The 27,909-nt window shown below is 48.3% G+C and overlaps 3 protein-coding genes across 12 annotated transcripts in view; 1 reads left to right on the forward strand and 2 right to left on the reverse strand.

Annotated features, from left to right (window-relative positions):
* Positions 1-27,909, forward strand: part of EIF2S2 (eukaryotic translation initiation factor 2 subunit beta) — a 511,882-nt gene that overhangs the window by 32,427 nt on the left and 451,546 nt on the right. Inside the window, exon 1 of one of the 6 annotated variants that reach the window (XM_050807238.1) lies at positions 7,835-7,844. The exons of 4 other annotated variants lie outside the window; for them this stretch is intronic. The gene's annotated coding sequence lies outside the window, so the exon portion shown is untranslated. Of the gene's footprint in view, positions 1-7,834; positions 7,845-17,984; positions 17,995-27,909 lie in introns of those variants that run through there. One more of the 6 variants, XM_050807227.1, reaches the window with a different exon arrangement.
* MAP1LC3A (microtubule associated protein 1 light chain 3 alpha) overlaps positions 1-27,909 on the reverse strand; it is a 306,452-nt gene that overhangs the window by 18,105 nt on the left and 260,438 nt on the right. The window lies entirely within an intron of this gene.
* Positions 2,074-27,908, reverse strand: DYNLRB1 (dynein light chain roadblock-type 1). Of its 2 annotated transcripts, none has more exons than XM_050807344.1 (4): positions 27,827-27,908; positions 16,803-16,878; positions 8,587-8,754; positions 2,074-2,451 (listed from the first exon to the last, which is right to left on the reverse strand). In XM_050807344.1, exons 1-4 carry the CDS (start codon positions 27,827-27,829, stop codon positions 2,408-2,410), a joined length of 291 nt encoding a protein of 96 aa, XP_050663301.1. In that variant the 5' UTR covers positions 27,830-27,908; the 3' UTR covers positions 2,074-2,407. The 2 variants fall into 2 exon arrangements, with proteins under 2 accessions (XP_050663301.1, XP_050663300.1); XM_050807343.1 differs by lacking the exon at positions 27,827-27,908 and adding an exon at positions 20,232-20,345.

A 27,909-nucleotide genomic window follows, 5' to 3' on the forward strand; every position in this document is an offset into this window, starting at 1 on the left:
CCCAGCTACTTGGGAGGCTGAGGCAGGAGAATCACTTGAACCTGGGAGGTGGTGGTTGCAGTGAGCCGAAATTATGCCACTGCACTCCAGCCTGGGTGACAAGAGAGAGACTCCGTCTCAAAAACAAAACAAAACAAAACAAACCCTTAATTTTAACCTTCTTCCCCCCACCCCCCGTAAACCTTCTCTGTGGCCATGAATTTTTACATCTTTTTTTTGAGACAGGGTCACCCAGGCTGGAGTGCAGTGGTAGACTCATATCTCACTGCAGCGTCCATCTCAAGCAATCCTCCCACCTCAGCTTCCCCAGCAGCTGGGACTAGAGGTGCGTACCACCACACCCTGCTAATTTTCATATTTTTGGTGAAGATGAGGTTTTGCCATGTTGCCCAGGCTGGTCTTGAACTCCTGGGCTCAAGCAATCCATATGCCTTGGCCTCCCAAAGTGCTGGGATTACAGGCAGGAGCCACCACACCTGGCCAAATTTTTACATCTTAATTTGAGTCCAAGGAATTATGCTTGCCTTGCCGCATTACAAACTCCTGATGTACATGGTGGGCTCCTGATGTACAAAATCCTGGTGCTCAAGGGACTGGGAGGTGGAGCATCTTCATTTTCGTAAGAAACCTTCCCCAGGACATTGGATGGGGAACTTTAAGGCAAACAAGAGGGAGTAGTAGGGGGACTACGGGAAGGTGGAAGGGACAGGCCCCCAGCCCTATTCTGAACCCTTGCTTTGGAGCCAGAACGCCTCCTCCCTCCAGGGACAGAACCCCAACCCCCCTCCTAGAAACCTGACCTCTCCTCCTCTGACCTCCTTCCCCATTATCCTTCTTGGAGAAACTCAAGGAGAAGGACAGAGGAGCCTCAGACTTGGATCCCAGCTTCTGAGAACACAAGGGAGATGCTGCTTGGCCACACCCCAGGTTCGTCTGCAGCACAGAACCTAGCAGATAATCAACAAGCAGGGTCCGCCGTCACCCACTCTCAGGGGGCACTTCCTAGGGAAGCAGGGACAAGGGACACCAGAGTGTTTCTCAGACAACCAACATTACTTAAGATTCAGGGAAAACTATTTGAGGGTTATTTTTATATTAAGATAATCATAGATGTATTATAGAGTGGAAAATTCCTATCATCTTTCATTACAGTAGATTTTGAAGAAATTTTGCCAAGCTCTTATAAACTACACCCCTCAACTCCAAAGAGTACGTATTTTACTCCTCTGATACCACTGAGGAAGCCTCACTGGAAAATCTGGGCAGGTATGATTGCTAGATGGAAGAACTCACAGACAGTGGTGACTTCTGGGGCAGGGAGGACAATGACGGGGATTTCCAGGCTCACACTACACAGTGCTGAGTCTTTTTCCTGTGTAACAGGAAACAGACAAAAAGAAAAACCCTAATCAAATTAAATACATGTGTTTTCAGAGGGAAAAAACAAGAGAGTGGCTGGATGAGGGTGTGTAGGAGCCTGAGTGCAGGTGAATTCTGGGACGCTCTCGGCGGGAGGACCCCTGCACTCCGAGTCTATGGGGCAGATGTTTGCCCAGGACGGGCTCACTCGGGTGAATGGGGGCCCTCCAGGATTTCTGGAGCAGATAGTGTGGGAAGAGCAGGGATATTGGAGTCCGAGACCTGTGTCCTGGCTGTGAGGGCGTAGGCAAGCCGTTCTAAGCCCAAGTCCCCATGTCTGAGGTAGCCCCAACACTGTCTGCAGAGGGTACCGTTAGGTGAGAGCTATGTAGATTACATGCCAGGTGCATTCCGGGTCCTCAGTAAGTACCACTCTTCCCCAGTGCAGCGTAGTAGAAAAAAATCTTTCAACACTGGCAGCAGTGGGAAACGGTAAAAGAAGGACGAGGGCCAAGAGGCCCAGAAGCCAGGGCACTGATTTGACACCAAGCTACACGAAGGACGGCCACCGGCACAAGCAGCAGCAGCAGGCCTCTCGGAGCCGTGAACATGATCTCCCTCCAGGACTGACGGAGGCAGCCGGGCCTCTGACGTGTGATTACACAGGAAGAAAGAGGCCTTTTCAACCTAGTGTTTAAAGACACAACAGCCGGGTAAGCATTTTGGTTATTTTTAGTTAAAGAAAAACAGCTTTCTCCAAGGGCGACAAAGTGAACTGAAGGTCAGAAGGAAGCTGGGTGCGGGCTTCTTGCAAGCTCTTGCTCTAAAACCTGGAAGTGAGGAGAGACGGCCCTCCGGAGCTCTGGGGAAGGTTGGCGCACACAGGGGTTCCTTTGGTGGGGGAGGAAGAGCTGCCAGCCCACACATGGTCACTGGATTGGTCTGAGTGGGTTCCAAGGCGACTGCCACGTGCCAGTCCACTGACATGATCGACTAACATTCTTGGGGGACATTAAATTAAGGAATGACACAGGGAGCCGAGAGTGGCTTATTCGGTTGGATTCTGAATCACAATCAGGAAATAGTCTTTATCTGCAAAAGAAAAAAATGACACAAAAAATCACTAAATGTAAAATGAGAGAAAAACACACAAGAAAGCAAATAAACCATTAAATCACTAACCATAAAATGAGAAAGGGGGTGAAAGCAATAAAAAGCATCAACGCTCAGCATCTCCAAATGCTGGGAAAACAAGATAAACCTGTAAGGTTCCTGCGGGGGCACCTGCAAGAGGGGCCTCCCCGTACCGGGCAGCAGGCACTCTACAGTGTCCCCTCTTCTAATCCTCCCCACGACAGTGGCAGCAGGTAGGCTGGATTCTCACCCCTGTTTTCCAGGTCGGGGGACTCTGGTTCAAAGAGCTCCAATGAATTGCCTAAGGCCATGGTTCTCAAACTAGGGGCATCCCAACCACCTGGAGGGCTCCACTCCCAGAACCATCATTTAGTGGGGCTGGGGCAAAGCCCAAGAGTTTGCATTTCTCTAACAAGTTCCCAGGTGATGCTGATGTAGGCTGTGGGAGGACCGCTGGCTTAAGGTTACCCAGCTACTTAGTGTCAAAGATGGAATTCCGACATAACTTCACTGGACTTGGGGTAGTGTCATTTTCTTTTTTTTCTATCTCTTTTTCCCCCTCAAGACAGGGTCTTGCTCTGTCGCACAGGTTGAGTGCAGTGGTGCGATCATGAGTCACTGCAGCCTTGACCTCCAGGGCTCAGGTGATCCTCCCGCCTCAGCCTCCTGAGTAGCTGGGACTACAGGCACACCCCACCAAACCTGGGTAAATTTTTAAGAAGATTTTTGTAGAAGGTCAGGTGTGGTGGCTCATGTAGCACTTTGGGAGGCCAAGGTGGGCGGATCACTTGAGGTCAGGAATTCAAGACCAGCCTCTGGCCAACATGGTGAAACCCTGTCTCTACTAAAAATACAAAAACTAGCCAGGCTTGGTGGCAGGTGCCTGTAATCCCAGCTACCTGGGAGGCTGAGGCAGGAGGCCTGCTTGAACTTGGGAGACAGAGGTTGCAGATCGCCTCACTGCACTCCAGCCTGGGTGACAAAATGAGACTCCATTTCAAAACAAAAAAAGTTTTTTGTACAGATGGGGTCTCACTATGTTGCCCAAGATGGTTGCAAACTCCTGGGCTCAAGTGATCCTCCTGTCTCAGCCTCCCAAAGTGTTGGGATTATAGGTGTGAGCCACCACACCCAGCCAGCTAATGTCAATTTCTGTCACAAACTCAATTTGTTGGCTTTCCAGAACCTTCTGAATAAGAAAATTTCGAAAGGGGACAAAGCTGCCTGGATTCCAGCTCCAGGGATCTGGCCCAGTAAGGAGGAATGTCCACCATGAAATCACAGCAAGTCCAAGTCCTTGGAGGTGAGCCTGAGTGCCTCCCATTTTACTGAAGAGCAAACTGGGGAAGTAGTATTATTGGATTTAGGGCTTGATAATTTGGAATAAAAGACACTGATATTACTGATTGTGCCTGTTTTTATCAGTGGCTTGTTAATTCTGTTTTCATTAGTGATTTTTATGTATGCAGATTTACCCACTTAATCTAACTGCAAACATTGATCAAGGCTTCTTTGTGTCCCAGTCTGGGCCACCCACTTCTCATACGGCCCCTCAGTGAGCCCTCGAGTCACTCTGAGAACACGGAGGCTCAGAGAGTTAAAGGGCTTGCCCAATCAAGGAAAATCCACAGGTGGAGTGGGGACAGGGACCTGGGTTTGACCCCATACTCCGAACTGCCCTGGTCTGCTGCCCCCTGCTGAGCATGAGAGAAATGGCAGGACCTCAGCCAAGTTGCTTTGTGGCTGTTCAGAGCCGAGCCTAAAGCTTGGTTCTTCCCACAAAGATGGGCTGTTGCAACTGGGAAGAAACAGAAATGAAATGACTCACAGTTTCATGGCTAATCAGTCTGTATTCATAAAAATCACAAATGAAAACAGAAATAATTAACAAGCCACTGATAAAAACAGGCACAATCAGTAATATCAGTGTCTTTTATTCCAAATTATCAAGCCCTAAATCCAATAATACCACTTCAAGTGCTTTGTGACAGGTAATGTGTGTTGAAGGTTGTGTGGGCTGAGTTAGTTACCTCAGCTTTAGTATTAGTGAAGTTAATAAGTGAAAACTAGAAGTCTGTTCTTTTTTGTTTTGTTTTTTGAGACAGGGTCTTGCTGTCGCCCAGGCTGGAGTGCAGTGGCACGATCATGGCTCACTGCAGCCTCAACTACCCAGACTCAAGCGATCCTCCTACCTAAGCCTCCCAGGTAGCTGGGAATACAGGTGCCACCATGTCCGGCTAACAAAAGTTTGTGCTAAGATGTCCTGGCCAGGCATGGTGGCTCACGCATATAATCCCAGCACTTTGGGAGGCCGAGGTGGGAGAATCGCTTGAGCCCAGGAGTTTGAGACCAGCCTGGGCAGCATAGTGAAATCCTGTCTCTACCAAAAAAAAAGTCTGGGTGTGGCGGCGCATGCCTGTGGTCCCAGCTACCAGGGAGGCTGAGGTGGAAGAGTTGCTTGAGCCTGCGTGGTTGAGGCTGCAGCGAGCCATGATCGCACCACTGCACTACAGCCTGGACAAGAGCTAGACCCTGTCTCCGAAAAAAAAAAGTCTGTTCACGTGGGCGGTTCTGGGCCAGGGTGGGGTGAATTTGGCACACATGTGGAGAGCCACGCTGTCTGGAACACCTGCTGCTGTCTACGGCCTGGGAAGCAGCTCCTCAGCTGGATGGAGTCAGGCCAGGTGGGTGGGAAGGCGTGGATCTCCCTCCTGGGCCAGGCTGCTCCAGGCTGCCCACAATGTGTAGGGTGCTAACTACAGTCTCATATGGGCACCTCTGGCAGTAGCCAGGCCTGCTCTACGCCCATGGCCACCCCTGGGTCCTGTGCTCTGTAGCCATCCTGAGGCAATTCAGTGCCAGTGCCTCCTAGGCTCTGCGTGGTGGCTCCTGACCACAGGAATTCTGCACCAAAACCCAATTATTTTTTCTTGGCCACATAAAAGTGGGTATGTCAAAGTGTCAAATCACTGGTTTTCATTCTAACACTATGCCCCACAGACATCCCTGACTCCACCCCCACTGCTGACCCCACCTCTGACCCACATCAGTGGGGTGTCAGCAGTGGAGGGAGGTTTACAGAGTCATTCATTTATTTAATCAATGGATATTTGCTAGATGCTTACTATGTGCTTACAAGCCCCTGACCTCATGGAAGTGTTAGGCCCAGACTGTTTGTTCCCCAAAGAAGACCACCAGAGTCCAGAGTCGAAGCCAAGCGGCAAGGATCTTTACTACAAGTTCGAACTTGGTCCCTCCTTTACACAGTATACAAGAGGGCCCTGAACAATGCGAGCGTTTGCTTTTTATAGCCCGAAAGTTGTAGGGGAACAAAGAAATTCTTTTGGCTCCTGCGCTTTCAGTAACCTTGAACGGCTGTCCCCTTATCGGAGACTTTTCAGGTGGTGTTTATACTGGGCTCAGGGAGTTTGAGAGATATATGGTGGTGGGATGGGAGGATGGGATGTGTTTGTGCTAGGCTCAGGGAGTTTTGAGCCCGGGGCTGAGGAATGTGCCCAGCTCCTTTCAGAAGTTACTCTCAAGTGGAGGAGACGGCCTTAAAAATGCAGGTAAGCATTTGGTGGCGAGGAAGGACTGAGTGGCAGCAGTGAGGCTGAGCCAAAGAAGCATGCTCTGTGTGTAAGACAAGCTCAGCACGCCACCGTCCTCCAGGACAGCGCCGCGTGTGTGCAGGAGAGACCGAGTGTGACTTGAGAGCACGGGTGCCCCCTGCAGTGCCGCCAAGGAGAGGGACTGGCCACCTCATCCTCCTCCACTGACAAGATCGTGGGATCTCCGGGCCTGTGAACCCCAAGGAGAACCCCCTACTTGGGAGCTGCCCATTCTGGACTCAAGCACCAACCAAACTCATGGGCTCTGAATGCCTGTGGGTCTTCAGGGCCAAACTGGAGGTGCCACTGCTGCCAAGTTGAGACTTGAATGGCCAGGAGCTTTCAGACGACACTGTTCTTCCGGAGGAGACATTCTCCGGAGCTTTATGCCAAGGGACACTGTCCGTGAAGAATCTGTCTGATTCTGAGACCGTGTAATTTGCTCCTTTCTCCCACACCCTGGACTCCCGGTCGGCCGCTGGGAAGCATAAGGTCTGCTGTGCACAGAGCGAGTAGAGGCATCGTTCCCAGCCTTTTTTTTTTTTTTTTGAGACGGAGTCTCGCTCTGTCTCCCAGGCTGGAGGGCAGTAGCACGATCTCAGCTCACTGCAAGCTCCGCCTCCCGGGTTCAAGCGATTCTCCTCCCTCAGCTTCCCAAATAGCTGGGATTACAGGTACGCGCCACCACGCCAGGCTAATTTTTATATTTTTAGTAGAGACAGGGTTTCACCATGTTGGTCAGGCTGGTCTCGAACTCCTGACCTCGTGATCCACCTGCCTCAGCCTCCCAAAGTGCTGGGATTACAGGCGTGAGCCACCGCGCCCGGCCTCTCAGCCCGACTTTTAGGGGAGTGAAGCTTTGTCCTCTGCAGCCACATAACATGACGTCCTGGGAGGGATTTCAGTTTAAATCTGATTCCAAGGCTTTTTCCCCCAACCCAGGTCAACACACTCAACTAGGCAGGGTGGCTCAGGACATCAGCACAGCACAGTCCCCTACTCGACATTTTACAGATGTAGATTTGCAGGTGTTCTGTGACTTGCCCAGGGTCATGCCTGTGGGAGGCAAAGCTGGGAAAACAGATTCTGCGCCTCCTGCAGTCTTTTCTCCCTGATGGATCAGGCAGTACACATGGACGGCGTGATTTTGGAATAAAAAAGACTCTGGAGTTATTCTTATGTTCTTCTCTGTGACTGACTTGCTCTGTCCCCACCCCTCTAGGGAGTGTCCCAGGGAAACTGGGCTGCTGTGACTGGCTCTGTAGTTCTTTCCTTCCCATCCTTCCAGGCCTGGTGACAGAACCTATGCTGGTCTGCTGCGTGGAGCGGCTGACCCCCCATCAAATGACCTCAGAACTCTGTGGCCTCTGTGTTGCCATGTCCAGAGCACTCAGTGTCCCCAGATCCCCCGCTGCCTTCCTTTATCCGGGTCCTAATCATAATCCTATCACCTCCTGCCCTAAAAACCTTTGCTTGCAAGATCAAGTCCATGCAACCGAGTTAGGTGTTTGTGGCCCCTTCTAAACTGGACCAAAGTCTCACCTCCCACTGCTCCCCACTCACATCCTGATGCCCTAGATAAGCGGCACTGCAGCGGAAGTGCACCATCACACGCACACATGACGCACGCACACTCAACTATGTGGCTCAGCCAAGAAAAAGCCGGGTGAGAAGTCACGAGGCAGAGATGGTCCTGGAACCTCTGTCTGCCACCCTAGTCCATGAGTGAGAGCGAGGGGGCCGGGCAGGAGATGTGGCTCTGTTGCTCGCTCCTGTGCTCCCATCCTTGTGGGCTCCTCCCAGAATGAGCATCTCCTCACCCCGAGAATGATCCTAAGGATTAAACACAGGCCTTGGTTGCACCACACAGCCCTCAAATGCAAGGCAAGCACCTCGTGTAAAAGAAACATGGCAATCTGCTCCGGTGCGGGAGGAAGAGCTGGCTGCAACGGGCCTAAAGACAGGCCTGGTCTTTACAAGTGGGCAGAGAACATGTTTTCAAGGATAAAATGATACGGTACTTTTGCTTTACATTTTGGAGCAGAATCACTGAATATTCTTCCAAATGTGGCTTTCCGCCCCTCCGCCTTGCTCACACTGCTTCCTGTGCCCTTAAGATTCAGTTCCGGTGTCCCCTCTTCTGGGAAGCCTTTGCAGACAGCCCCAGACAGGCCTGGCCACACCTTCCTCTATGTCCCAAATGCCTTTGAGTTTTCTCCTATCAAGGCAGGGGAGACACACATGATGCTCACGTGTCTGTCTATCCCAGGAGACTGGGTTCCCCTCTGGGGCCAGTCCCTGGGCGGATCTGCTGTGGGACACCAGCTGGAGGCTGGCTAGGCAGTAAGGCAACAACCCAGTTCCTTCAACTCCTCGGGCCCTGCCTGGATCCTCTGGAGACACCACTGTGCCAGGCCTCCTGATGAGGCAGAGAATGTGCCATGAGGTCTGCTTCTACATGGGGAGGTAGAAGACCCCTTACCTGGTGCAACCATAATTTCATTTTTCTTGGAGCGAATTCGAAGGAAGGTGAGATCGTTCTGAGGGTCAATTTCACGCACGGTGCTCCGTGCCTTCAGGATGAAGCTGTGCATGAGGCTGGCGTACTGGGTGGTAGTGGGGTTATCCATGGTGCTCTTGATGGGAATGCCTGAGGGGAGAGCAGACGGAGCCTGAGAGGATGTGGAGCCCCTTCTGCCGAGCTCCCACCCACACCCCTAGTGGAAAGAACTGGAATAGCAATTCTCAGTCAATGCCACCATCCGCAGAGGGCTTGCTATGTGACAGGCATGGTGCTGAGCCCCAAAGCATGCCAGTGCCATGCCCTAGAATTACTCCACGGGTGGCAACACCATCTCATCCCCCTGCGAGGCAACAGGAGCTCTGAGCGGTGAGGCAACCTGTCTGTGGTCACACAGTGGGGCAGGACTCACAGGCAGGCCTGCTGTCTCACTCCCGGTTCCTTTCCCACAGTGGGGCAGGATTCATATGCAGGCCTGCTGTCTCACTCCCGGTTCCTTTCCCAGGGCTGATTGGTTCCCAGCAGTAAAAAGAGACACTAGCTCTGATTCATGAAGGGACACAGATTAAAAAAACTAATAAAATAAGGTTTTTGTTTTTTTGTTCAAAAAAGGAGAGACTCTCATTCATAGTGCTTAGACTTGAAACCAGGAAGCGCTTTTACAAATTTCTTTTTTTTGAGATGGAGTCTTGCTCTGTTGCCCAGGCTAGAGTGCAGTGGCTCACGGCAACCTCTGCCTCCCGGGTTCAAGTGATTCTCCTGCCTCAGTTTCTCGAGTAGCTGGGACTACAGGCACGTGCCACAGTGCCCAGCTAGCTAATTTTTGTATTTTTAGTAGAGTCAAAGTTTTATCATGTTTGCCAGGCTGGTCTCGAACTCCTGACCTCAGGTGATCTGCCCGCCTCAGCCTCCCAAAGTGCTGGGATTACAGGCATGAGCCACCGTGCCTGGCCTTACAAACTTCTTTTATTTATTATTATTTTTTTTGAGATGGAGTCTTGCTCTGTCACCCAGGCTGGAGTGTAATGGCGTGATCTCGGCTGACTGCAACCTCCGCCTCCCTGGTTCAAGTGATTCTCCTGCCTCCACCTCCTGAGTAGCTGGGACTACAGGCGCGCACCACCACACCCCGCTAATTTTTGTATTTTTAGTAGAGACGGGGTTTCACCACACTGGCCAGGCTAGTCTTGAACTCCTGACCTCATGATCCGCCCGCCTCGGCCTTCCAAAGTGCTGGGATTACAGGCGTGAGCCACCATGCCCGGCCACAAACTTCTAAACACTAAAAAGTAGAAGAGAAAAAGTCAGCTTGTGCTGGGACATAACCGTCACGACTTCCACCCAAGGCAGGCTTGGGGTGCAGCTGTAAACACACTGTCCACATGGCCGTGCCCCCAGATTAAAGCATGTTTTTCTATGTTTGCACAACAGGCACAGAAACAGGAAACATGTTCACCCTTTGTAAACAGCACTGCTACCTCTTTCAAAGAGCCCACTAAGTGGGCGGTCCACAGAGCTCCCCAGCCCCTACTGTTGGCTACTTAGGGGCTGGGTTTGTTACCAGTAACAAACTGGGCAGTAACAAACTGTAACCAGTAACAAACTGTAACCATTAACTGGGCAGTGAACAGCACCTTATACCAAGCTTTTTGTTTGGAGGACTGTTTCCTTGAGATGAACCATTAAATGGACTTATTCACTGGATGGTGTCTACTGTCACAGAGGTGAGGAATGTAGCTCACACTGAGCCACCTCAGGCCATAATTGGGCCAGCAGGTACCTGTGAATTGGCTGTGACATATGAGCAGAAGGCTCTATCCATGAGACCCCCAAGAGCCCACCAGCTGACAGGCACTTGAGGAGTGTGGCACAAGTGGCTCCTCATAAGAAGTGGCCAGCTTTGGGGCCCAGGACCCTGCTCGTCCTGCCCACAGCTGCTCAGCCTAGGGATCGGCCAAAGGCAGTTATCAGGCCGACCGGCTGAGTAGTAAAGAAACCGGCCCAATCTTGTCTTCCTAGGGCACCAGGAATGCAAGGGTAGGCAGAAGAGGACATGGTGGCAAAAGAAGCAGGTGAGTCAGAGAGGCTTTTTGAGCCAAGTGATGTCAGGAGAAGAGGTTGTAGTCATCACTTGTCTGCAAGGGACAAGACAACCAGATCACCAGGGCTGCTGCTGGCTCCTGGATGGCCACAATGTGCACGGCAGGGCCCTGCAAGGCCTTGCTCTACAGTTGAAGCTTCCTGAGGATGGCACCAATGAGTGTGTCCATTATAATCTACCCACAATGGGGCGGTGATGGGGAAGGAGCCACCACGACTCTTTCTGTCCACGCTCACATTCCTGGGGGCCTAAGAAAACAAGACTGGGCCAGTTTCTTGCCACCCAGCAGGTCGGTCTGATAACTGCCTTTAGTTGAGTCCTAGGCTGGGCAGCTATGGGCCAGATTAATAGGGTCCTGGGCTCCAAACTGACCTGTGCTTACACCCAACTCTGCCCTTCACAGCTATGCAGCCTTGGGCATGTGATGAAACCTCCTGAGCTTCCATTGCCTTATCTATAAAATAATATCTGTGCTTCCAAGTGCTGCTGGGCGGGCTGAATACTGCTTAATTCATTTAAGAATGTTTAGCAAGAGTACACTTAATAAATGTTAATACATAAACACTATTCACACAGGAAATGCCATTTGCATTAATCTGAGGGGATGTGACTATTGCTTAAACCTGCAAGGGGCTTGCTAAAACACAGCCCACCCACCGAGGGCCAGGACCAGAGCCCAGGCAGAGCTCTGGGTTGGCTGTTCTTGCTACCTGGCCGGAAACCCTCCCCTTAGCTCATCTTTGGGCCCCAATGGTAAGAGGCCTACAGTCTCAAGGCTTGGCATGGTTTGGGTGATCAGACCCCTTGACCTTCTCTTTTTACACACCGCAAAGCCACCTTCTCACAGATCCCTCTGCCTGGAACTTTCTTTCCTTCCCCTATTCACTCATGATTCCCACTTTCGTCCCTGAGGTCTCCATCTTCGGGTGACACCTCTCATCCCCACTGGTGGCACCGACCCAGCACCACACAGCTTTCCCAGGCTGACACTGCAGCATTACACTGTGATCATTATTCTATCTCCCACCATAATGTAAGCTCCCCAAGGGCTTGACCAAGTCTGATTTGCTCACTAGTGTCCCTAGAGAGACATCATTAAGCTTTTATTGCTGTTGGTAAGTGAGTGGTCAAAGGGTCTACTTTCACTAGTTTGGACAGATATTGGCATGAGGAGTCTGATCACATCCATACAAGCAGGAGCTGTGTAAAACAGACAAGAAACTAAACATCTGCTGGCTCACTCCAAAAACAAAAGAAAACGTGCAAGTACAGGGCCAAGGACCAAAACCGGGAAGAAGTTCAAACAAGGACAAAGATTAATTCCAGATTCACTGGATGCCAGAGCTGGAGGAGACCTCAGAGACAGCCTAGTTATTAGGCCACCTGCTCCCAGCCTCTGCCTTCACAAATGAACACTGTGGAGCCTGCAGAAGTAGCTGGTCATCTGGGAGGCACAATTTCTAACTTGGGGCTCTGATCTGCTGGGATATACCCCCAGGCTCTTCCAACACACCCAGTTCCTTCAAGCAATAAAAGACATCTAAAAAATTCAACAGACACTTTAATCAAACACCAACTCTGTGCCAACACCATCCTAAGTACTACAGACAGCAGTGAACACAAGAGACCAATCTTTGCCTTCACTTATTCTGCCTGTGTGAGTAGCAGCAGAGGATGGCAGGGGGTCTGGAAAAGTATAAACAGAATGAAATTTCCCTTGCATTTTCGGTAAAACTGCTTAAACTCACACTTTTATTATGAAACACCATTTGAGTCTAGTCAAGGCGGAGATGTCAAAAGGCAGTGGCAGGTGGCTGGAAAGTATTGGGACTTGGGTATGTCATGGGTTCAGGGGCAGGAGCAGGAGCAACCACTCTGGGCTGGGGTGATCAGGGAGGGGGTCCTGAAGAAAGCAGCAGCTGAGCTGAATGTTGGTGGGTGGGTAGGAAAACCCTAGATAAGATCATTGGCATCCCAATACAATTATCCCCAAATCATCATCTTTAATGGAAGCTTCCAGAGGGCTTAAAGGCCCCATGGATCAGTGGGAAGTGTGACCAACCCAGATTCCGGGTTCTGACCACGTTCATCTACAGCTGGGTGACCTTGGGCGGTTATCCACACCTCTCTCAGCTTTGGGTTTCTCATCTGCAAACTGGGCAAACCCTTGCCTCACAGGGTCACTGTGTGAGATGTAAATGAGACACTGACGTGGGGGCCCTGAGAATGGGACACAAGTTAAAGACACACACACACACACTAACTGAGACATTCATAGGCATTTCGTGCCAGGCACTATTCTAAAAGCTTCCCCTAGAGAAAGGCAGAATTATGATCCACATTTTACAAATTAGAAAACTTAACAGAGAAAGTGGCTTATGCCCAAAACCACATAGCTGGTAAGTAAGTAGGGCCTGGATTTAAAGCCAGGCGGGCTCATTCTGCATTCCATGTTCTCAGCTATGCTGCAATCAGCCCCACGAGTATACAAAAAGGCAGCACTCACTAGCATCCAAAAGGTAAGCAGCTGGGGCTTCCCAGTGAAAAGGCTTGGCTTTAGGGGCAGTTTTAAGGCAAGAATGAGGGCCTCCCCTGTGCGAGTACTGTGGAAGCCTGGGGGTCAGAGCTGGGGCCGCTGGACCCTGGGGTTGTTTCCTTGGAGTCAAAATGTCCAGTCCCAGAAGACAGTTTCTCTCTTAGTGACAGAAGTCTTTTAGGTCTTGGAGCAAGAAGTGCCCAAAAGAGATTCCCTGGACCATCACAGGACTCGAGGCAGTTGAGGGCTGAAGAGGGAAAGGAGCTGCCTCAGGCCACCCAACTGATCGGGGCAGCCCTGAGCAGGGGGCCTGCTCCTGCCTCCACAGTGTCCCAAGGGCTCCCAGCCTCCTGTAAATGAAATGAGCGCATGGTTTAATCAGAACTAGGCAGGGCTGGGGAGCACATTCTTTCTAGCTCTGTGCTTGTCAGGGTTCTGCTGACTTGGAAATCAACATTTTTTTTTTTTTTTTTTTTGAGACAGAGTTTCGCTCTTGTCGCCCAGGCTGGAGTGCAGTGGTGTGATCTCGGCTCACTGCAACCTCCGCCTCCTGGGTTTAAGCGATTCTCCTGCCTCAGCCTCCCGAATAGCTGGGATTACAGGTGCCTGCCACCATGCCCAGCTAATTTTTATATTTTTAGTAGAGACGAAGTTTCACCATGTTGGCCAGGCTGGTCTCGAACTCCTGACCTCAGGTGATCTGCCTCCCTTGGCCTCCCAAAGTGCTGGGATTACAGGCGTGAGCCACCGCACCCGGCTGGAAATCAACATTCTATCCAAGGACATAGCACCTCCACTTTGTTGCCCTTGATGGCTTTCATTCTGCTTGATTTAAGTAGGAATTGCTGAGAACTCTGCTTCTCCAAAACAAGTCCTAGACTGACAACACACATAAGAGGCTCTCTAAGAGCACTGAAAAAATTAGAGCCCACTGAATACACTGGGCCAGAGAATTTGGGGGGCCCCGCAACTGGGCATGGCCTGACCTCTTGGGATGTCCACATGTGTCTGTAAAGGTGGCCGCAATAGCATCTACCCTACGAGGCAGCCAAGAAACACATAAACAAACCGTGCCCGGCAGCACGCCAGGCACGTGACAGATACAGGTACTGCTGTATTACCTCTACCCACAGAGCTGCCTGTAAATCCTGGCCTGTGGGAGCAGCCTCTGGGCTGGGCACTGAAAGGCCTACATACTTCATTATGATGATGATGATTATTATTTTTAAAGAGACAAGGTCTTGCTCTGTGCTGGAGTGCAATCACAGCTCACTGCAGCCTTGAACTCCCGGGATCAAGGAATCCTCCTGTCTCAGCATCCTGAGTAGCTAAGATTACAGGCGTGTGCCACCACACCTGCCTAATTTTTCTTTTTTTTGTGGAGTTGGGGTCTCACTACATTGCCCAGGTTGGTCTTGAACTCCTGGGCTCAAGTGATCATCCTGCCATGGCCTCACGAAGTGCTGGGAACAGGTGTGAACAACCATGCACCACGCCCAGCTATTATAACAATTATTAATCTACTCATTATGGCATCTAACATGCTTGCAAAAATTTCAGGTTTTTTCCTTTGGGATTATTGCCTTTGAACACAGTCCTTGGGAATCACCAAATCAAAGGGGCTGACGGCTACACCCACTGTGGTCGGTTCGTTTAACGTTCACTGACCTGACTCTGCGGCCTGTGGTGAATGACACGGGAACAGAGGTGAGTCAGGCATGGTCCTGGTCTTTCTTCATTGGCCACGCTGCTCTATCAGCAGCAGCGTCTCAGTGGACTCCTCTCCTCCCAGCCTCACATAAACTGGTTTATGTTATTTTTGTAAACTCCAGTAGGGTAGTTTTTAAATAGGCCAAACCCCTTCCCAAATTAAAACCAATGTAGAAACACGAACTGATGGTTCTTAGTATGTGTGCTCTGACTGAAGTGGATGACAGGAACCTCAGCCTCTACCTCTACTCCCAGGGTAGCACAGGACCCCTAGGTTTAAGGAACACAGCCCTGAAAACATGATCTGAGGCAGTCTCTCCAAGGGAAGGCCTTCGGAAAGAGACAGAACTGCTGTGAATCTTAGGCCTGTGGCTCTCACTGAAGCCTCTTCTGATTAGAATCTATCCACTAAAGCAGAATTTTCTAAACTTGTCTGATCATAAGAATCTCCTGGGGTGCTTGGTAAACACACAGATTCCTCAGGTCTTGCTTTGGTCCTAATAAATTAGACTTTTTGGTGCTGAGGCCTGGAAAGCTATGTTTAACAGGATCCCCGGGTGATTTCAAAGAATGAATACATTTGGAAAACACTGTGGCCTAGAGGCATAAAGTATGTGGATGCCCCCAACCCAACAGGGGAACCCCATCAGGTAAATCAGAGTTTGTATGAACAAATGCCTCACAGCTCAAAACAGATGGTGACAATACTGTACTAAATGCTTTATGCTGTTCATTCTTAGTTACTCTTCAACTTATAAGGTAGATATAAGTATTATCCCCATTTACAGGCTTAAGCGACTTGGCCAAGGTCACAAAGCTAGTCAGAAGATGAGGCAGAATTCAAACTCATGACTGCTGGATTCCAGAGTCCCTGTCCTTACTGCTGGCCTGGAGCGTGAGGGCCTGGGGGCCATTCTGGTTCTTGACAGCATGGCATGGGAGAAAGCATCCAAGTGCACTCAGATGGGCTTGGATTTAAATCTCGACTGTGTGATGGTAGGCAGATCAATTACATTTCTAGACTCAGTTTTCTCCATTGCAAAATGCAAACAACCAGGCTGCTTTACGGAATATAAGAAGAGTACGCGCGGCACCAGCCAGAATCCTGGCACAGAGCAGGGGCGTGCTAAATGTTCGCTCCCTTCCTGTCCGGTGCAGTCTGGGAAAATTAGTATCTGTACCCTTCTACCTATACAGATACCCACTCAGAAAGGGTGGTCGGGGTGGAGGAGAGCTGCAGGCACAGAGAAGTTAACTAGAGAACCATCCAGCCAAAAAAGCAGAATCAACACAAATGGGTAGGTAATACCCACTTAATGGATTTACTAAAAAGTAGAAACAACAAAATTGGGCTAATGAACATTGTGATGGCACTTAAAAAACTTGTTTATGTAAACCATGAAGCAATATTTTAAAAAGCTCATGTGTAAACATATGCCCAAGGGTAACAACTATTATTATGGTCCTCTCGAACTGTGCCGGACGAGCCTGAGTAAGCATGGAAGACTGAAGTGTGATCTGTCAGGGCAGTGGGACTGAGCAGATTTTCCCTTTGTGAGGACACTGGAAGTGGCTGGTCTGAACGCAGTGCTGTTTACAACTAATTGCTCACAACCAGTTACTGATTTCTTTGTCCCTTCTCCACTCCCGCTGCTTCACCTGACTAGCCTTAATGGGAAAAAAAAAGAACACCGGAGGTGTTAAAAATTAAAAAGGCCTAAAATTAGATCAGGTTCGTGAAGGACTTTGTCAACAGCAAGTGCCATGCTGTGTTATGGCTGCTTCTGGGCCTGCCTGGGTGCGGGTCATGGCGGGAGGGAGGGCGTGTACCTTCTGTGTTCACGACGATGATTCCCTGCACTCCCTTCTGGCTCTGCAGTCGCTTCAGTGTCTCCTCCACCTCTGCCTGCCAGAAAACAAGACCAAGGTTAGGAGAAGCCAATAGGCAGGATTAACTTCCTCATACCCCAGGCAGATGAATCACATGTTTGTCTTCCAACAAACAAGTAATACTCAGGCACCTGGCACCCCCTCAAAGCCCCCCAAGCTGATCTGATGTGCTCCTCCGGCCACCGCCAGTGCCCAGAGCATCTGCTCACACCCCCATGTGGGACAGGGCTGCTCCTGGCGCTTTGCCCACCAGGCACTATTATCCCACCCTCCTCAGCTGTTGGGGAGCAGAATATAAACACCATTCCCATGTATATACACGTCCATGACTCATATATTTGGCATAGCTGGGGGATGGGACTCTGATGATTTAAGAAAACCCAGAGAGTACTATCTAACAGGAAGACAACACTTTGTCATTTGCGGCCCAAAGAGCACATGAGGATAGACTGAGTGACTTCAGCAAGCATCCGAGATAGTGTGATGTGCAGCACTCAGCTATAAGAAGTGTGCCTTGGGAAGGGGCTCATTAATTTTGATTACCCAGAAACGGCTCAGTGGGCTACTCCTGCACACAGCATCTGTAACCGGAGGGGCAGTCGGAGTTCATGTCCTCATTCTGCCATGCCAGGCCTCCTGTCACTCCTGTCCTACCTTTCCCTCCACTCTCCAGCTCCATGACACACCTCCCTGTCTCTACATCTTTTTATCCCACAAGGCCTCTTCTCTGCTGAAATCCAACAAACTCTTCTAGACCACCTAAGACATCATCTCCTCCACGAAGCCCTTACTGATCCCCCAATCGATGGGGTCTGCCTACATGTGACTCCCCAAATCCCTGGCTGTGCTTCTCTGGGACATACATTAGGTACTATGTCTATTTCTTAGAGACTCTACAAAGGTCTGTGGAGTAGACGTGTGATAAATAGCTGCTTAACTGAACTAGGCCTAACTCTTCCTGTGGATGGAAACTAGCCCTGAGGTATACCTGTTCTCAGGTGGCCCCTTCCAGACTGGTCTAGAATCCAGTCAGAAGCCCCTCAAAGGCTGAGAGTTGTTAGAAACAGAGGCTCCATTCACCAAAAGAAAACAGTTCCTCACCCCCAGGGACTAATGAGTTGGGGTTGGGGGGGGAATCCTCAACATTGGGTGGAGACAGCACAATGAATTCTTGTTTTTCTGGAAAGCACAAGTCTGACAATGCAGTCACTGCCACCCGCTCCCCTGTGACAGAAGAATACTCTTGAACGCTGGAGGGAAGGGTAAACAAGTTTCTCCTATAAAGTGGCAAATGGCCTGATGCCTCTAAGATCTGGAGCCTGGGTAAAATGACAGGGTTCTGTGGACGTGAGAGTACAATGCAGTGGGTCATGCGTGTATGAGATCGAATGTCAGTCAACACATTCATTGAGCTCCTACTATGTGCCAGCGGCTATTGTGAAGGGGAGGAGCGGGGCACAATAGTGGTCACCGCTGGACAGTACACAGTCTACCCTGGTCACCCTCCTGGAAGTTCACCAAGTACCAAAGTATAGTGGCATCTGCAATAGCAAAATGCAGAAAGAACTAAAAACGCCCAACAATTAGGGAAAAGGCCAAGTAGATTATGGAACATTCACTAATAGGAATATAATACACATATTAACCATGGTGATTAGACCATGTTATACCATCACAAAAGATGTGTGCTATAATGTTAAGTGAAAACAGCAAAATGCAAAAATAAAGTGCTTTAGTGACTGCAATCACATGAAAACAAAAGGTTAGAGGAGATTATGAAAAAAGCCACATTAAGAGCAAGGAATTATAGAAAGGTTTGATTTTCTTTTTTTTAAACTGCCCTTTTCATTCTACTGTATTGTTTCTATTTAAAAACATTTTAATCCCCCATCTATGTATCCAAGAGAAGTCTATGATACAGGGGCCACAGGGCTCTGATACACTCAATGTTGTCAGAATAAGAATATGTAAGAATAACTTGGATGATAATTTAGGACAGCTCAATCTGCAATCAATCCAGAAAGAAAGGGGAAAGAAAGTGAAAACCAAGATGTCAGAATCTAAATCCAAAACAGCCCCCCAGAGATTAGAGAATGGGGCTGAAATGAAAAAGATGAAATTTCCTAAGACTGCTATTCATTCAGTAACTACATGGCAACCTTCCATGTGCCAGAAATGTTCTAGGCCTGGGGATGCTGCAGTGAACAAAATATAACAAAAATCCCATGTCACAAAACTGACATTTGTGGGAAGGGACATTAAATAAGAAAAAAGAAGTCAAACATAAATGTCAGCTACAGTAGAGAAATGGGACCTGGAATGCAGGGGTGATGGGAATGTGACATACATCGTCAGAGAAGGCTCGCCAAGGCAATAGTGAGTAGACATCTGAAGGAAATGAGGGACTTAGCCATGCCAGTTTCTGGGGAATGTTCCAGACAGCACCAAGAGCAAGCACAAAAGCCCTGGGGTGGGCAAGCGCCTGGCATATTCAGGGGGAAAACCAAAGGGGCTGGTGTGGCTGAAGGGCAGGGAGCAGGGGAGGGACGGCAGCTGGGAGCCGGGACCAGACCACAGACAGCCTGGCAGGTCAAGTGATGACTTTGGTTTTTACTGCATATGATTCATGGAGCCACTCTCAAGTTTTGAGGTAGAGAGTGACAAGACCTGATTGTTTTCCAAAGGGCGGCTCTGGCTGCTGTGTGGAGAATGGACAGCAGGGGGCGAACACAGCCTGAAGAGGCCTCCCATCACTGCCCTGCCATGTGCTGCTCTGGGTCTGAAGGAAACAAGCTTCCCTCCTTCACTCAATGCTTGATGTAACTACCTCCCAACCCTTTGGACTCAGCTCCAGAGCCTCCCGCTGGAGGCTTCTCTGACACCAGCCCCTCTGCTGGGCACCGAGGCCCCCAGCCTTCACAGCACTGACCACAATGCAGTGCAACTGTTTAGGTCACATTCGTCTCCTCCTCCAGATGCAAGGCACCCTGGGACCAGGAAACCAGACCAGACTTTATAGCCCCAGTACCTCGCAGAGGATAGGCTCAATAAATACTGAAGGAACAAATAAAAAGCATTTCCGCAACTAGGTTTCACGAAATCAACCTTTTTAAGTACAGGAGGGGGACATGGCCTCACAGTCCACAGTGTGAAAAAAGAGCTAAGGTTTAGGTGATCTGAAATTCAACGAGAACCAGACACTAAGATCTGGCTATACAAAAGTAAACACAAGCCGGGCGCAGTGGCTCATGCCTGTAATCCCAGCACTTTGAGGGGCCAAAGCAGGTAGACTGCTTGAGCCCAAGAGTTTGAGACTAGCCTGGGCAACATGGTGAAACTTCATCTTTACAAAAGATTAAAAAAATTAACCATGCATGGTGTCGTGTGCCTGTAGTCCCAGCTACTTGTGAGGCTGAGGTGAAAGGGTTGCTTGAGCCCAGGAGGTAGAGGCTGCAGTAAGCCATGATTGTGCCATTGTACTCCAGCCTGGACAACAGAGTGAGACTCCTAAAAAAAAAAAAAAAAAAAAAAGAGGAAGAAAGAAAAATAAATGAAAGTAAACACACATCTCACACATCTATCAGTAATGGGAGGACACACAGGTATGATTTCCCTACTCAGCACCTACTATGGGTCATATATTGCTTTCAGACACATGCTCTCTTCTGAAACTCTCATTCACGGGTTAGTATGATCTCCATGTTAGTGATGAGGAAACAGGTTTGGAAAAGAGAAGGGTTTTGCCCAAGAACAACACATTGCTGGTCAACAGAAGGGCTGAATATACCGGTGACCACAACCGAGGAGGTCCCTGCCCTCAGGGAGCTCACATTCTGGCGAAAGAGACTTAAACAAGTAAACAAGATTCTTGCAGGATACAGGGACTACGCGGGGCAAGGGATGCTACTCTGGCTAATGTGGTCAGGAACACCTGAGGAGATGTAATCTTTTTTTTTTTTTTCTGAGATAGGGTCTCACTCTGTTACCCAGGCATGCAGTGGTGCGATCATGGCTCACTGCAGCCTTGACCTCCCAGGCTCAAGTGATCCTCCCATTTCAGCCTCCCGAACATGTGGAACTACTGATGTGTACTACCAAACCCAGCTAATTTTTTGTAGAGATGGGGTTTCGCCATGTTGCTCAGGCTGGTCTTGAACTCCCGGGCTCAACTGATCTACTTGCCTTGGCCTCCCAAAGTGCTGGGACTACACGTGTGAGCCACCATTCTCGGCCGTAAGTATGTCATCTTTAAGCCAAGAACCAAATGATGAGAAAGAAATGCATCCCGGGCAATGGGGTGACGGAGATAAGGCTCCCCAATTCTCTAGTCCCCAGGTGCACATTCCTGACACATGGAAAAACAAGCAGCAATAAAGATCCAAGAGTATCCACTGTCTCAGCATAGGAGGCATGACCACTGGAAGCAAATGATTGACAAAGAACTATGACCAATTTGATCACTAAACATAAAACTTAACTTCTGTATAAGAAAAATGAATCTAACAGGACAGAAAAATATATGCACCAAATATAACAGGCAAAAAAAAAAAAAAACACAAAACATGAAATGACTAAGAACAATAGCAAGTCTCTAGTAGGTAGTATGCAAAAGAATACTAGTAGAAAATATGCCTACCAGAAATTACAATCACATCAAACTATTGTCATCATTCCTCGCAAACAAATAAATGAAAAATTCAGCTGGACGTGGTGCTCACACCTGTAATCCCAGAACTTTGGGAAACTGAGGTGGGTGAATCACTTGAGGTCAGGAGTTTGAGACCAGCCTGGCCAACATGGTGAAACCCTGTCTTTACTAAAAATACAAAAATTAGCCATCATGGTGGCACGGGCCTGTGATCCCAGCTAATCAGGAGGCTGAGGCAGGAGAATTGCTTGAACCTGGGAGGCAGAGGTTGTAGTAAGCTGAGATCGCTTACTGAACTCCAGCCTGGGCAACAGAGTGAGATTCCATTTCAAAAAAAGGAAAGAAATGAAAAATTATAGCAATGCTGAGGTTTATTTTTAAATGCTGGCATTGCTATTACAAAACTGGCAGGTACAAGGGCAATACAATCTTGACAAAGCTACAGGACAATGTATTGCAAGAACCATAAAAGCATTGGTCTCTCCCCCTCAGAAATTATTTTCCTAAGAATTTCCTCCTGAGGAAATAACCTAATAAGTAAGTTAAAACGAAACGAAACAAAACCAGACATTCACAGAAGCATCATCACAGCACTATTTCTACTAATTAAGAAATGGAAGCAGCCGGGTATGGTGGCTCATGCCTGTAATCCCGGCACTTTGGGAGGCTGAGGCAGGTGGATCACCTGAGGTCAGGAGTTTGAGACCTGGCCAACATGGCGAAACCCTGTCTTTACTAAAAAATACAAAAATTAGTTGGGCGTGATGGTGCGCGCCTGTAATCCCAGCTACTCAGGAGGCTGAGGCAGGAAAATCACTTGAATCTGGGAGGCAGAGGTTGCAGTGAGCCACTGCACTCCAGCCTGAGCAACAGAGACTTCGTCTCTAAAACAAACAAAGAAATGGGAGCAACCCAAACGTACACAGGTAAGATATTTGGCCAATTATGGTACAATTATTTCACTAAGTATTATGTAGTCACTACGTAGTTAATCACAAAGACGATATGACAACAAGGTTAAATGTTTTTGGATATTAAAACAAAAAAAAAAGAAAAAAATTCTCCTAAAACCCAGCATGCATATCTTGGAAAATATGTATACGTGAACAAAAGAGGAAGGAGAACATACAAAGACGAAAATAGTTGTGTGGTAGAGTGAAATTGGATGAGGAGAATTATATATGATTACTTTTAAATTTTATTTATTTATTTTGAAACAGAGTCTTGCTCTGTTGCCCAGGCTGGAGTGCACTGGCCTGGTCTCGGATCACTGCAACCCCCGCCTCCCAGGTTCAAGCAATTCTAGTGCCTCAGCCTCCTGAGCAGCTGGAATTACAGATGCATGGCTTCCGGCTACTTTTCGTATTTTTAGTAGAGACAGAGTTTCACCATGTTGCCCAGGCTAGTCTCCAACTTCTGACCTCAAGTGATCTGCCCACCTTGGCCTCCCAAAGTGCTGGGATTATAGGCACGAGCCATTGTGTCTGGCCAATTATAGATGATTTTTATATCATTATTCTAAAGGTCAGTTTCCACCTAAAATGTAAAATATGCATGCCAAAAGTGCCACTTGTAGAAATCTATGCTACATAACCACTAGCATGAGTGCGAAAAAGACAAGAACAGTTACTGCAGCAGTGTCTGGAATAAAAAAAACTATACACCACCTAAATTTACATATGGGACTAGGATACTATACAGACCTTAAAAAGGATGAAGTAGACCTGCATATAATAACACAGAAAAATGTGTGATATTTTTAAGTGAACAGAACAAGTTGCAGAATAAGATACATACACATATATCTTAAAGTCAACTTCTGTTTTCTCTTATTTTTTTCTCACCCAGGGTGGAGTGCAGTGGTGCAATCACGGCTCACTGTAGCCTTGACCTCCTGGGCTCAGGCGATCTCTCCACTTCAGCCTTAAACTTAACATATATAAATATACATATTCCAGTTTCATCTAATAAACAGCTTATATATAAATGTGCTTATGTACCAAACAAATCTGGAAGGAAAAACACCCAACTGCCAACAGAAGTTACCATGGAGTAGTAAGATGGAGACCACATAAACTTTCTACATTATATCCTCTGGTACTGCTTCAAATTGTTGAAATATGTGGTGGTTCACGCCTGTAACCCCAGCACTTTCGGAGGCTGAGGTGGGCTGATCACCTGAGGTCATGAGTTCGAGACCAACCTGGTCAACATGGTGAAACCCTGTCTCTACTAAAAATAGAAAAAAAAACCCCGTCTCTACTAAAAATAGAAAAACTAGCCAGGTGTGGTGGCATGCGCCTGTAGTCCCAGCTACTCTGGAGGCTGAGGCAGGGGAATCGCTTGAACCTGGGAGGCGGAGGTTGTAGTGAGCTCAGATCACACCATTGCACTCCAGCCTGGGCGAAAGGGCAAGACTCTCTTTCAAAAGAAAAAAAAAAAAGTTAAAGTATGCATCTAAATTTGTATTGCTTTTATGAGTATAACCACAGAATAGCATAATACAGGTTCTAGTAAGCGACCATTTAAGAAAAAGGGGGGCCATATAAGTGCTTGTATAGATGTACAAGAAACTAACAGCTGGGTGTGGTGGCTCACGCCTGTAATCCTAACACACTTTTGGGAGGCCAACGAGGGTGAATCACTTGAGCCTAGGAGTTCAAGAACAGCCTGGGCAACATGGCAAAACCCCATCTCTACAAAAAAATTAGCAGGGTGTGGTGGCGTGCACTAGTAGTCCCAGCTACTTGGGAGAATTGAGGCAGGAGGATCACTTGAGCCCAGGAGGGTCAAGGCTGAAAAAAAAAGAAACTACAATGGTTGTTTCTAAAGGAGGAGAGACTGAGACTGGGGGTTAGGAGAGTGGGAATTTTATTTTTCACTTAGATCCTTTTACATCATTTATTTTTTTACTGTGTGCAAGTATTACCTGTAAACAATCCTAAAATTCGTATGGAACCACAAAAGACTCAGAAAAGACAAAGCAAGTCTGGACAAAAAGAACAAAGCTTTAAGTATCACACTACCTGATTTCAAAATATACCAGAAAGGTATAGTAACCAAAAGAGCATGGTATTGGTATAAAACACAGACACACAGGCCAATGGCACAGAATAGACGACCCAGAAACAAATCCACATATTTAGAGCTAACTGATTTTCGACAAAGGCATCAAAAAAACAAAACAAAACAAAAACAAAAAACCTACCATAAATCAACAATACCACTACTGGGTATTTATTCAAAGGAAAGAAAATTAGTACATCAAAGGGATCCCCACATCCTCATGTTCATATTGCAGCACTATTCACAATAGCCAAGTTATGGAATTAGTGTCTATCAATAGGTAAATGAATAAAGAAAATGTGGGCCGGGCGTGATGGATCACACCTGTAATCCCAGCACTTTGGGATGCCGAGGCGGGTGGATCATGAGGTCAGAAGATCGAGACCATCCTGGCTAACACGAAACCCCGTCTCTATTAAAAAATATATATATACACACACACACACAAAAATTAGCCGGGCGTGGTGGCGGGCGCCTGTAGTCCCAGCAACTTGGGAGGCTGAGGCAGGAGAATGGCGTGAACCCAGGAGGTGGAGCCTGCAGTGAGCGGGATGGCACCACTGCACTCCAGCCTGCAACAGAGCAATACTCCGTCTCAAAAAAAAAAAAAAAGAAAGAAAATGTGGTATTAGGCTGGGCGCGGTGGTTCACGCCTGTAATCCCAGCACTTTGGGAGGCCAAGGCGGGCAGATCACGAGGTCAGGAGATCGAGACCAGCCTGACCAATATGGTAAAACTCCATGTCTATTAAAAATACAAAAATTAGACGGGTGTGGTGGTGCGCGCCTATAGTCCCAGCTACTCAGGAGGCTGAGGCAGAAGAATCGTGTGAAACCAGGAGGCGGAGGTTACAAGGAGCCGAGATCGCACCACTGCACTCCAGCCTGGGTGACAGAGTGAGACTCTGTCTTAAAAAAAAAAAAAAAAAAAGAAAGAAAGAAAATGTATTAATATACAATGGAATACTATTCAGCCATAAAAAAAGAATGAAATCCTGTCATCTGCAGGATGACAGAACTAGAGGTCATTATGTTACCTGAAATAAGTCAGGCACAGAAAGAAAAATATTGCATCTTTTCACCCACATGTAGAAGTTAAAGATCTTGCTCCTGGAAGTAGAGAGAATGATGGTTACCAGAGTCTGGGAAGTGGGAGAGGGGTGGAAGAGAAATTGGTTAATGGGTACATATATACAATTAGATAGAAGCAACAAGTTCTAGTGTTTGACAGCACAATAGGGTGACTACAGTTAACATTCATTTATTGTATATTTGAAATTAGCTTGCTAGGCTCGTGGCCCCTGCCTATAATTCCAGCTACTTGGGAGGCTGAGGCAAGATGATTGCATGAGCCCAGGAGTACCAATCAGCCTGAGCAAGAGTAAGATCCTGTCTCAAAAAGAAAAGAAAAAAAGAAAAAAAGAAAAGCCTAGAAGATTAGAAGATTTGTTCTTTTTTTTTTTTTTTTTTTGAGACGGAGTCTCGCTCTGTCGCCCAGGCTGGAGTGCAGTGGCCTGATCTCGGCTCACCGCAAGCTCCGCCTCTCGGGTTCACGCCATTCTCCCGCCTCAGCCTCCTGAGTAGCTGGGACTACAGGCGCCCGCCACCACACCCGGCTAATTTTTTGTATTTTTAGTAGAGACGGGGTTCACCGTGTTAGCCAGGATGGTCTCGATCTCCTGACCTCGTGATCCACCTGCCTCGGCCTCCCAAAGTGCTGGGATTTCAGGCATGAGCCAACTCGCCCTGCCATAAGATTTGTTCTTAACACAAAGAAATAATGAATGCTGACTGGGCATGGTACCTCACGCCTGTAATCCCAGCACTTTGGGAGACCAAGGCAGGTGGATCACGAGGTCAGAAGATCGAGACCATCCTGGCTAACACGGTGAAACCCCGACTCTACTAAAAATACAAAAAATTAGCCGGGCGTGGTGGCGGGCGCCTGTAGTCCCAGCTACTCAGGAGGCTGAGGCGGGAGAATCACTTGAACCTGGGAGGCAGAGGTGGCAGTGAGCTAAGATGGTGCCACTGCACTCCAGCCTGGGTGACAGAGCGAGATTCCATCTCAAAAAAAAAAAAAAAAAAAAAAAGGAAATAATGAATGTTTGAGGTGATGGATATTCTATAATACAGCCTGATTTGATCATTACATATCATATGCATGTATCAAAATATTACATGTATATCTACAACATAAATATGTACAACTATTATATATCAATTTTTTTACAGCTTAAGTGATGTGAAAAATGAAGTTATACATATTTTAAGCATTATTACATGTTTGTAATGATGTGGAGATATTCTTTGTGGTGTAATAATGAAAAACACAGAACCCACAATTGTACATTCAATAGGGACTAAACTGTATAAACCAAGAACAAGCAAAGAGTCACATGACTACTGTAAGTGGTTGCCCCTAGATGATGACAGTTTCTTTTTTCGATTTTTTCTTATAAGCTCTAGATTTCTAAATAAGATTTTTGAAAAAGTAATACACTCACATGGCTTAAAATTTAAAACTTTTTTTCAAATTTTGCACAAGCTGTGAGGATTAAAAACACAAAACCTGTAATGGCGTAGAGAGCCCACAACTGCAGCCAGAAAGGTAAAAAGGCGGCTTTGGGATCCCCAAGAGCGGACCCCGCCCGTTCCTGACTCTGGCACCCACCCAGTCCCAGCGGCTAGAAAAATCACGCCGACAGAGTGGCGGCCGTCAAGCTTCTAGGGTTCAAATCCACCTCCACCATTTCCTGGGGCAAAGCACTTGGCTTCTCGGGGCTCTGGATAACAGATATGTGTAACAAAATGGGACTAAAGATCATATCTACCTCACAGAGCTAGGAGGAGGAGGGGGGAGGAAATACAAGACACATAAAGTGCTTGGCAGAGCCTGCCACAAACTGAGCTCCCGGGAAACGTTAGCAAGGTTGCCATCGCGCAACAAGACCCAGGACGCTAGGCTGCAGGGCCGCTGCCCACCCCTAGCCCATCATCTCTTCCTGGCCAAGGCCAGGCTCCTGCTTCCGGTAAAGGGGCAGCGGGATCCGGCGGCCCCGCCTCGGTCAGGCTCTAGAGGCCTCCGCCGCCGGGTTCCGCCCTCAAGTCGGCTGGGTCCCGGGCCCGGCCACGCCCAGCCCCCACCGATTCCCGTCCGGAGCTCTGAGATCTCCTCATCCTCAGAGGACTGAAGGCCTGGCGTGGGGTGGTGGGCAGCCGCCAGCCACAAGCCCCCGGCGCACGCTCACCATTTCCGACCGATCCGGTAGCCCCGCGTAGCGAACACCCAGCCCAGTCCCGTGCCTTTCTGCGCCTGCGCACAGGTTTCTGT

The sequence above is a fragment of the Macaca thibetana genome, chromosome 10 (assembly GCF_024542745.1).
Source record: "Macaca thibetana thibetana isolate TM-01 chromosome 10, ASM2454274v1, whole genome shotgun sequence".
Classification (NCBI taxonomy): domain Eukaryota; kingdom Metazoa; phylum Chordata; class Mammalia; order Primates; family Cercopithecidae; genus Macaca; species Macaca thibetana.